This window comes from Manis javanica, chromosome 2 (assembly GCF_040802235.1).
Source record: "Manis javanica isolate MJ-LG chromosome 2, MJ_LKY, whole genome shotgun sequence".
Taxonomy (NCBI): Eukaryota; Metazoa; Chordata; class Mammalia; order Pholidota; family Manidae; genus Manis; species Manis javanica.
Window position 1 is genome coordinate 30,489,350 of NC_133157.1, and position 12,107 is coordinate 30,501,456.

The 12,107-nt window shown below is 34.8% G+C and overlaps 1 protein-coding gene across 12 annotated transcripts in view; it reads right to left on the reverse strand.

Moving 5' to 3' along the window:
• Positions 1-12,107, reverse strand: part of STX17 (syntaxin 17) — a 135,596-nt gene that overhangs the window by 60,177 nt on the left and 63,312 nt on the right. For all 12 annotated transcript variants that reach the window (XR_012127093.1, XR_001853655.3, XR_012127098.1 and 9 more), the window contains exons 4-6: positions 8,707-8,932; positions 1,517-1,626; positions 1,389-1,439 (exon numbers count right to left, since the gene is read on the reverse strand). Coding sequence is in view for 2 of the 12 variants with exons in the window: in XM_073227086.1 (XP_073083187.1) it covers positions 1,389-1,439; positions 1,517-1,626; positions 8,707-8,932 (387 nt within the window). In the remaining 10 variants the exon portion in view is untranslated. The remainder of the gene's footprint in view (positions 1-1,388; positions 1,440-1,516; positions 1,627-8,706; positions 8,933-12,107) is intronic.

Below are 12,107 nucleotides of genomic sequence, written 5' to 3' on the forward strand. Positions count from 1 at the left end.
CAGAAAGAGGCAACCACCACCGACCAAGAAGCTGGGGCAAGAGTAAAAAGATCAGGTTAGTTGACCTCTTAGGTCTCTTCCAGTTCTAATCCTAAGATCGAGTGATCTAGTATCTTACAATTTAAAGCCAGATGCCAGGGGAACTGAAATTCAAAGATGGACAACCCCCAAATCATGGTTTGATCAAGAACAAAGAACTAAACCTAGACAGAAGCATAAGCAGAAACAGATTTGCTCCTGTATGTGCATACATATGTATATACACACATATTCATACATTCAACCTTTACGTAATTCCTGGGAAGGCAAAATAAGAATAATTTAGAAAAATTATAACAACATCTATTCTATCTTTCCCACAAAATCTACTTTATGTTCTCTAATCTATGTTATCAATATCACTGGCTTCCCAATTATGCAAAGTAAAGACTTGCTTCTTATCTTTGACTCTTCCATCTTCCTCCAGTTTCTATCAAGTCTACCCCAGAAACACTTCTCAGCTATCCTTTATGTTTATACTTGTACTGCCATTGTTCTTGGTGAAAACTCTTGCAACTGGTTCCTAACTAGTCGTCCCACCTATAATCTCTCCCTCTCCAAGGCCATTATTCACACTGATAACAGTAACTTTTCTGAAGCCCAGACTGGAACACATCACTCTAACCTCCTCAAAAGCTCTACTGGCTCCTAATGCCTACAAAGTAAAGTTCAAATTCTTTGGTATGGCCTTCAATGGCATCTCAATCTGGCCCTACCCTCCTTGCTCTGTCTGTGGCACCTTAGCTTGGGTTACACCACTCGTACTTGTCATTCCTGAAAGGCCATACACTTCTCTACTGCATGTCTTTGTTCAGCTGTTTTCAAATGCACCCCCTCCCCCCGCCCAAACCCCACCTGTAGACACTTTACAATACACTCAAGCAAATGCGACCCATCTTGTGAAGCTGTCCTTAATGCTTCTTCCACCACACAACCCTTGCCTCCCTCCCTTGGAATTAAAGTCTTCTCCTTGGAGCTGATTCTCTTCATACCTCGTTTTTACATTTAATAATAAGGCTTGAAATTTCAGCTTCCAGGGCCCAAGCTTATCTCCACCTACTGTAAGTCCTTGAAGGTGGAGAGCAGGCTTTATTTATTTCTATATCCAACCTTTTCAGACCTCCACTGCTAAAGATCTAACACAGTATGTTTCATTAACAAGCACTTAATGAAAGTTTATTTAATTGATTTGGAATTTGAAGACAGTCAGACTTCTTCTGTCCATGGCTCAATACCAGTCTTAAAAATTTTAACATCTATTAAAATTTTAATCAAAAGCCTAGAGATTGATAAAAGCCTCTTATCCTATTAGCCAAACATCTCTGAGCTAAAAACAGTTATATACTTACATTCACTAGGAGAGAGAAATCAGTAACCAGTTGGCTAAGTTCAATTAAGTCCTTAAAAAGAGAGAGAAAGACAAAGTTACTTTTTTTATGCTTCACAGCTACCAAAAAGAAAAGAACTTTTAACATACCGCTTCTAAAGTTTCCCAGGATTCTGCAGCATTTTGATCTCGAGGAATTTCAGGCAATGCATGTATCTGAGTCATACTCTGAGGATCAGCTTCAGCAGTATGAAATGTTCCTAGATGAACACAGCCTCAAGTTTAGAGTTTATTTGCTTTGTTAAAAGGTGGTAGCATGAATCAATTCCATAAAACAACTGACATGTAAAATGCTTACTAATTGAATTCAGGTTACAAGTAAGTTGACTATACTATAAAAATAGATTTATCTATAGGCAGATTGTTCCCAGGTTAGTTAACATTTTTTCTTTAATTATTCTACAAAGTTATCTCAAAAAAATGGCTACAAATACTATCCCCCCAATCTGAATAACTAGAGGTAGATATAGAAGAAACACCAAAGGGGAACTATTCTATTTGGCCAATGTTCCACAAAAAGATACCCAATAGAAATAGGTTTAACACTTTCCATTGTTACATCATTAATTTTTTGATTATTTTAGTAATAAATATCATATTCACAAGGTGTTAAAAGTAGGAAGTGCTGTTTTTAGCAATGAAAATCAGTCATTTTTGGTAACAATAAATTTGTCATCAAACTAGCACCTCTTACCATATATACCTTTCTGTACATTATCACTTTTCTCCTCAGAGTCATTTTTCTGGCCTGTACCTCCATTGCTTCTATATCTTTTCTGAGTTTTAAAAAGTCTGATCAATGCACTAAAGCTTTTTGCACTAAACACTGCTATGATGGTGAATTAACTTATGCCTCCAACTCCATCTTCAAGTCTTTCTCATTTCCTTGTATTAGTTTTACCAATTATTCAGTCATTAAACTAATATAAAATGTCTACTATATACCAACCAATGTGTTGAAGTGCGGGGATGCAATTGTAAACCATAGAAATGGTTTCAAGGATTCAACGCAGTACAGTGGTTAGGAGTATGAGCCTAGTTAGAAAGACTTGGGTTAGAACCCTGGTTTGGCTATTTATCAGAATTTTGACTTGGGAATATATTTCATCTCTTTGACTTACTTTCCTCATTTGTAAAATAAGGGGACACTTACTTTGCACTGTGCCTGGCTTCAAGCTCAACTATAAGTGAGTTAATAAAAAGGTACTACTTTGGCCACTGCCACTGCTGCTATTCTTAATGGAGTGTCCTATGTAATGTGTGATACAGACATGTTAACAGGCATTTCAGTACAGTCTGGTAAGAACTAGGATATGGTAGGTGTGGAATGCTGTGTGAGCACAGAAGAGAGTTATCTAACCTAGACTAGTGGAAGGGAGAGTAGTCCAAGAAGGTGCTAAAGCTGAAGCCTGAGGATGAACAGAAATACAGGTGAAGTGGAACAAGGGTGGAGGAAGAAGCAGAATATTCAGGTTGGGGAAAATAATATGTGCATATTTGGGAACTGAAGAGAGTTCAGTATAGCTGAAGCATAGACTATGACAACAGAAGGCAAAGGTTGAAGCTGGAAATGTAAGGTGATACTACTCATGGCATTGTAAATTATGTACAAGAGTTTTGTCCTCCTCATAAGATCAATATGGACCTATTAAAAGAAGTTGGAGACTCTCAGGAAGCTGGAGGGTGCTATAATCAGATTTCAGATTTGGAAAGGGAACCACAGCTGTAGTGTGACAAACAGATTAAGAATGGAGTTAAAAGGTAGGAAAAAAACAAATACAGTGAAAAACCAGTTAGGAGGCTTTGCAATGTGTCTGATGCAAAATGATTATGTTATGCTCTAGGATGTGGCAACAGAATGGAAAAAAGAGATGCGAAAGTCTACTTTGTCCTTCTTACTTCAAGCTCAAAACACTTATCACTTTAATATTTTCTGAGCACCCTTTGTGCACTGTGTTGGGTACAAGGGATAAAAAGGTGAGTAATACAAAGCAGCTGCTCTCAAGGAATTTATATTTTAGATGAGTTAGACATACAAAGAGATAATCCTAAAACAGTAAGAGGGTGCACTGATATCTAGGTAAATAAATACAGATACATACAGTATTTTGAGACTTTCAAGATGGAGGTGGTATCTGACCCAGCGTGGTATGGTATGTGCAACTGATGGGGCAGATTTGTTAAGAAGGTGGTCTTTATTAGGCAAAGCAGATAGGAATATATATTCCAGGTAGAGAGACCAGTATGAAAAAGGCCCTCATAGAAGGAACAATATAGTTGTAACATAAAATCAGCAGTTTGGTCTTGACAAACCAGTAAAGTAGAACAAAATTACAAGTATAAGACATTATAGATGGTTAGGAATGGCTCTGAAAGCCACTTAAAGTCTTTAGACTTCACCTGGCAGATAGTGGAGGACTACTGAAGGGTTATAAGCAGGGAAATGACATAGTGACACATGACACCTGATCTACTCCTAAAAGTAAGTCATTATAACTCTAAATTTACCTTCTCCCTCTGTTTCTTTTTTTCATCCTAGCCTATAACAGAACTGCATTACTATTTTACTTTCAAAATTTATGAATATTTTATCTCTTGAGCAAAAAACCAATTGGAATAATTTAGGAAGGGCATAATCAGTTGACTAAAAAGTAACTTGCAGGCTAATCAGAACTGACAGCGTTCTTTTAATTTTGAATCTTAACTTACCTGAATACATTTCCTATTTTGAAGGAAGAGCAAAGCATCAGATACAGAGTTTTACATTACAACATTATGACAAATAGCTGATATTTTAAAACTATGGTTTTTACAAATGTTTAAGAGAACTATTTATTCTGTGTACTACATTATCACCATAAGACACTTTCATTTTCACTTCAATCAAGATAAATGAATTACACTAAAACCTTTCTTTCTTCCACTTAATATTACTGTTGAAATAAGAATTCCAACTTCTTTAATAGGATGATCAATAATGATAACTGTTATCATTAACAGACCAAATGTAAAGCAGAACTTTATAAACATAAAACATAACACCCATTTTGAAGATTTCTTAGGCTAAAACATTTGCACCATTACAGAAGATTTGAATGAAGTATGCCAGGGTATGTAACAAAATGAGGAGAGATTATCACACATTAATTTTTAATCTAAAAAATGAAGAGATGGGAAATGTTTGACATTTTAAGCAAGCACAAAAGATTTCCCTCAGTAAAAAATAAGAAATGTTGAAGTCATTTACATCTCACTTGAAACCAAACTGTGTTATGCATCTTAGTCCAAATGGAGTCTTAGAACAAAGAAACCTGTTCTCTTCCATGGAAAATCCTGTCATAAACTTACAGCTTTGAACATCATTAATCAATTCAAGGAATGACTAACAATTAAGAAAGAAACCTTTCTACAACTTCCGTAATTTCATTTATTCTAGCTTACATTAAAAATCACCACCTCAGTGATCATCCATTGACCCTGAACTTCTAACAAATTGCTACAAATACGAGGCAGCAAAACATTGAGACAGATTATACATGCAGGAATGAAAGCTGAAGAACTCTTATACTGTCTACAGAAGTCAAAATTGCTATTATTTTACATGACATAACAATCTCAGACAGATCCATCCACATGGAAACAACTGCAAGTGCGAAGAGCATGTAAAATGTATGTATTCACTCACCACTGTTTTTCAAACTTGTTTTAAAACCTTACGATTGACTATATACTCAAATAAACATTAAGATATTTTTAGTTGAAATGAGAAATAAGATTAATGCCATGGACATAAGACTTTTCCCTTCTCTGTAAACATCCAAACATTCTTTTTTTTTTTTTTTGTTCTTTCCCCATACTTCACAAAATGCAATGATTCAGTAAGAATTACAACAAAATACATTAGAAATTTCCACTAAGCTTTACTACATTAAGAAAAGTTTCACTGTAAATCTAAGTTAATTCAAAAACATTTCTTGAATTTTTTCATGTTCTGACAGCTTAAAAATAGTGAAATTAATCTGTTGATCATCTGCATAAACCAAACTTCTAAGTCATGGTTTAATTTAGCTGGAAAGAAAGATTTTTAAGAAAATTAAAACCAATGGAGAAAACATCTTCTAAATAGTATACAAACCATCCACATGTTTCACAAAACTGTTCAGTATATGCATATACCTGTGATAAAATCTAAGTTCATCAAACTCAATATGCTAATCTGAATTCCCAGCAGTTTTAAGATTGGATATTTTTCCTTTGTGAATATTTGTTTAAAATGTAATAAAGATTCTGTTCCTGTTGAAGTATATGTGCTGGGTGGGAGTAAGAAAAACAAAGATGGAGGGAAGCACTGCCTCACTCCATACGACCTGATGTGCCTCTGTAAATACAAATTAAATTTGCAGGTTCACCACTTCTCTTGGGAAAAAATATGCTAAAAATGAAACTAGACAAACAAGTAAGACGGAAGGGAGTTTCTCAGATCAAGCAAGATTGGAAGAGAAGATTTACTTTAGGAACTCTCAGAATCTGGACAACAGAAAAAGCAAAATCATCACAGCTTCCCCCTAAACTTAGTAAGCTTCTTTCGTTCTCTAGAGAACATAAAATATCCTATTCTACTTGTTATTTCTATCTGTAAATGAAAAGCTAGTTTTGTATTTTGATCTCACTCACGGAAATGTGGCAACACTGCTCCTGAATCTCTGATGTTTCCAACCAATTTATTTAGAATCAAATTGAATTTTTAAAGGAAAAAGCATTTTAAGGCACTTCTACGCAAATCACATTTTTCTATATAGGCTGTCACTACTATAATGAGTATCTAAAGCAAAAAAACAGAAAAAACAGAAAGGCTGGATAAAAACATGCAGAATGACAGCAGAGTCTACAGCTAGAGGATGACACATGGAACAAACCCAATTCCTACCGCACTGTTAAAGTCTTATTCATAGATTAGTTGCTTTCTTTCCTGTACTCTCAATTATTTGTTAATAATATTTCTGGATGTAAGGCAACCTAGTAGAAACTCTTGCTTTTACTGAAACACTCAGGCACTTGGTTAGTAGTTAACTTAAACTGTTTAATTTTAGCAAAGGATTTAAAGCCAATGCACAGTTTGACCAGCAGACCATTCAGAATTTGAAAATCGACAGAGAATTTGAAATTCTACACTTAGGGATTTGATTTTATAAATGAAATGACTGGCTCAATCAAGTCAGCACAAAATGCAAAGATTTAATTTTGTAGTTTCTCCCTGTGGCAAGTGAACTCTTCAGCCAATTGGTGTTCCATAAACTGAGAAGTTTGAGAATCAAGAGTTGGAAAATTGATTTCACCCACTCTTTCCCTCATCCTCTGGCTCTACTCCAATCTTTTTCAGTTTCTTTGTACACATGCTTTATCAAATTTTGCCAACTTTTTTTTTTAACACTGGTAAGCATCCTATGGATAAAATTAATTTCAAACACCCTGGGTGAATTTTCTTCTAATCACCCAATTCCTCTGATGATATATAAACCCAAGTTTGTTAAGCCCAAATAGTCTTACTGGTAGAGATAAAAATAATGTAATAATAGAATGCAAATTCAAGCAAGTTTTAAAATATTGTATTATACTGTGAAAACATGCTTAGAACTCAAAAATTTTCTTTGCCAGGGAATTGCTGGTGCTGGGAAAGTTAAAGCTAAATAGCAGAAGAGACTAATGGCAGCAACTCTTCCCATAAAATCCAGTATATCTTCACTGTTACTATCGCCATCATAACTATCACATGTCTAAGTGGAAAGGTTGTCCCCTTAATCACATGGAACTATAGAGCTGAGTTTCTCTATACATACACCCTATACATGAGTTTCTCTATGTACATTAAGTATCAGTTTGCACTGAATGATAAGAACAGTACTCAGTTATCAATATGGTGGGGGTAATCATACTGGTTACATTATTCTGTAAACAGTAACTACAAATTATCAAAAAGCATTCTTGCCAATTACTCTTCAACCAAGAGTTGAGTGCTGACATTGCCTTCTCCGCAAAACAACACATGGGTGCTGGCTATCTACAGAGTGAAGTGATTATAGCACATTTGAAATTTAAAAAATTGTCTCTGAAAAGATACTTATTTTTTCATATTTATTAGACACTTATTAATGGTCTACTATGTGACAGGCAAGCATTATGTACTACTATGTGATAGATACTAAGGATGTCATAAAAGCAAGATTACCCAGAAATTTTGAATGACCTAAATGTTTCTTCCAAATTAAAAAAATTTTTATCTCCCTGTAATTTATTGCATCATTAGAACTGAAAATATAACATTAAATATAATCTGGTTTTGGAGCCTCTTGGGTAAATGAAAAGCAGAAAAATGTTAAGTATAATATCTCTCATATTCTATTCATTTGTAATTTATTTATACCCCAACTTTTCCATGAAGATTTAAGGCAGCTTAAAACATATAAAAAATGTAACAAGATGGTATAAATTAAAAATACAGGAAACTCTAAAACAAAAAAGTATAAACAAGGGCACCAATTACAAAATAAAGCCAGTAGAGTTTAAAATTTTGGCTTTTGGTAGTTAAAAAATTTGAACTTAGCTTTCTAATAAACAATTCTGGTAGAGAAACTTTATCAGTTATGCCATTCAATACCCATAAGGTTTTTAAAAAACACCCTGCTGTGAAGTGCTACCATGCATTAAACCTATCTTTTTCATGGTTCCTTATAAAGATATTATTGTAATATAATCAACAATTAGCAATTACATCCTTAGACGAGCTGTAATGACAAGTTTCACTGGGCTATTCCTTAGAGTACCACTTCATAAATATTGATGATACGACCCCAATAAAGATTTATTTTTTCTGTTGTCATTTAAGTTCAGAAAACTAAACTGGGAGATCTAACATCCTCTGTGAAAGAAAATCTGAATGTCTAAGAAAGAAGCACCCCTGCACCTACAGATGAGGGAGGAATACTCTGCAGAAAAGGATGACATTCTCCTTAGGAAATATTTTTAAATTTCTTTTCACTATCTAGACAAATAGGTATTTGGTATTTCAAGCCCTAATAAAGTTCCACTCTGTACAGTATAGCCTCAAAATGTTTATCCTGCAAAACTCTTAGGGAAACACATTTCCATGAACACTGGGGGTCCAAGAATTCAGCACAGTAGAATAGGACGCAATCTCTGGGGACTTAATATTATCTGCACTATCTAAGGGAGGTGAACTTTAATTAACTACATTACTATAATCAATAATAAGAGTACATTACCACCAACAGTCCTGGATCTGGTCAGAGAAGGCTGTGATAAAGTTTCTTCCTCACTAAATTGTTTTCTAAGTTCCTCCACGGATTCCAGATGGAGTTGGAGGAAATCTGCTGTTGCTGTGGACGCCTCCTCTTTAACAGGACCCATCATTCTCTGCAGAAGGCCTAGGTCATCCCTCCGGACCTTCAGACAAAGCTTCTCCATTTCTCGGATATTAGAGCGGAGTTGCTATAAAAGAAAAAACATAATTAAAGATAATTAACCATTTCTTAGTATAAAACATCTTTATTATGGAAAATAATCTGTGATAAAGGTCATGAATATAAGTGATTATAAGTAATCTCTATAACAGAAGGTATGCACAATACTTTTATGCTTTTCATGTCTCTGGCCAAATACAGCTTCCTCAGAACTCACATCCTCATACTTTGAATTCATTTAGTATTTTTTCCTTCATTAAATGTAATTATTACAAAGGCAACAAATGTCCTCCATAATAAATCAAACACTACAGAAATATATCAAGAAAAATTTAATCATTTTCCCACTTCACCAATCCTACCACCTTTATTAACCCAGTCCTTTCTACAGAGTTCATGCAAACATTAACATATATAGCCTATCTTTTTCAAAAAAATGGATATTATGCATAGAAAAAAAGGATATTATGCACAATAATCTATATTTTATCATTCCTTGCCCCAACAACATTAACACATATACACACAACAATAACATATTGTCATGGATATCCCTGCTTGCCAATGGTTACTCCATATTCCATACTGGGGTATAATATAATTTACTGAATCACTCGCCCAATGATCAACAGTTATTCGTGTTGTTTCCAACTTCTACAAACTATGAACGAAATGTCTTTGAATACAAATCCTAGTATACTATAACAGCATATATTAGTACTATAGTGTAAGCTATTTTACTGTATTTTTATAGGGATGATTTCTAAAAGTGAGAGTACAAAGGATAACATGCATTTTTATTTTAATAGCTATTATCATTTTTTCCCCAAATGCTGTAACAATTCACACTATCACCAAAGTATGAGTGACCATTTCCCCACATAATGCCAGTACTACATATTATCCCATTGTTGTTTTAATTTGCACCTCTCTGAGTCAATTTGCTGTATTTGTAAAGGGATTTTCCCTTGTTTTTTGAAATCATCTATTGGTATAATGATAAATTTTCCCCTAAAAAGTTGATATAATGAATTATGAGCAGGTTTTATGGTATAGAGCCATCTTTTTATTTCTGAGAGAAACCCTTCCTGGTCAATATATACAAATTTTTAATACACTTTTGGATTCAATTTGCCATTATTTGATTTGGAATTTTAGCATATGTATGTATATATGTGTATGTGTACATGCATACATGAACACTGTGTATCTGAATACTATCTTTACTAGTTTTAAACTCACTTTAACAGGTGTAAGGTTGTGCTCACTTCACAGAATGGAGAGCTTTCCATCTTATTCAATGGTACATACTTTGAAAACCATTGAAGCAAACTATTGTTTCACAAATAGAACTAACTTCCAAGAATAATGTGAATATGATGCTTTTTAAAACAGTATCTCTTTTCACACAGTATCTTAAATTCTTTTCTACCAATGTACTTTCACAGATACTAAAGTAAATCCTGTGTAGCAGAAACAACAAAAAGTATTAATTTCTTTAATTTCTCAAGTGCCTACTCCGAGTGAGATGTTCATCCCATTTTATTATATTCCACATTGTTACATATAGAGAAATCCAAACAAAGAAATCTTGCTCAGGATTTACTGAATTATCTAGTGGCAAAGCTGAAGTTAAAACCTGGGTATTCTTACAAGCCCAGCAATCTTTCCTTTTAACCATAATCATAATCCTATCCATGCGGTACCTTAATACACTCTGAGGTATCCATTTTATTATAGTTAAATTAAAAATGATTCTGAAAAAGTTGTTTAGCTACAACCTAAAGCATCTTGTAAGTTTTTCTGGGTGAATCAAAAAGTTGTGGCTCTATCCTATCATGACTCTACACTTCCTTTAACCTATGTCCACTCTTACCATTTCAATGTGAACTGGAAAACCTAAGGATACTGTACTATAGACTAAAAATATGCGACATGAAAGTATTAGTATGTAAAAGTAATAGAACTCTAAAGGGCTTATGTGACCACCTAACCCAACCTCATAATTTTAAATAAGGAAATTGGAGTCCAGATGAATACAGTGGCAGAATTAGGACTAGAGCTTAGAATTAGGGATTTATAAGAAGATTAGATAAAGTAGAAGAGACTACAGTTCTCAAGTACTGGAACAATACTGTTTCCAACCCACCACCATCTATTGGCTATGTGATTCCTTTCAGGATCACAGTTGTGAAGTAGTTGCCACATAGTCCAGAGAGATACTTTAAGCAATATTATCTTGGAGAAGCATTAATAAATGTCTACAGCTATTGAGCATTTTCCCTGTGACATATTCTTCCTCTCTTACAGAATTTGTATGTATTTATGTCCCTAGTCATATATAATATCTATCTAAGAAATATTTTACTGTGGGTGAAGGTGAAAATGTTAAGGGAAAGAAAGAAAATATCCACTGAACTATAAAATCTGATACTATACACAAAAAACAATGGCTAATTTATTATCAACACTTTCTGTAAGTTGTCCATTGTGCTAAGTGCTTTACCTTCTCTATATTCCTTTACCTTTAAAACTTATTTTTGAAATGGATATTACTATTATTTTCATATTACAGAAGAGAAAATTAAAGCAGGATTATTAAGAAAATAGCCTAGAGAAAGGCAGTGGCGGGAGACATGAGAAAGAGGTCTCCTCCTCAAACCACATATAACAGGAAAATATAATTAATACAACTAATCCTGAAAGAGCAACAGGAAAGAAGTCTGCGACACACTACATACACCTGGAGAAAAGAACAGACCTCACGGAACAGGATAACATACCAAAGACATGATCTGGCAGGACTCAAGCCCTTCCCCCACCCCAGCACCCCATGGGAGGAAGATAAATGGAGCAGGGAGTGGGTGGAGGCCTAGGACTGCTGAACACCAAGCGCTGGAGATCTGCTCTGGGAGCACAAACCTACATTGCATGGTACTCTAGAGATTAGTGGGGCTGGAAAGCTAAGACAGGCAGAATACCTGGAGAGACTGAGATTTCAGCTGCTTGTGGAAAATATGGAGCCACATCTGGCCACACTGGGACAAAAGAAAGGAGGGCAGGCTGAGAGACCTCCTAATAGTGAGAGGGATGCTAAAGGAGAAAGGACTGCATAGAGCTTGATGCTCAGGAGAAAGGACAGGTGGACAAAACTGTCCAGGCAAACTATGCCCAGCAGATTGGGAACTTTCAGGAGCTTCAGG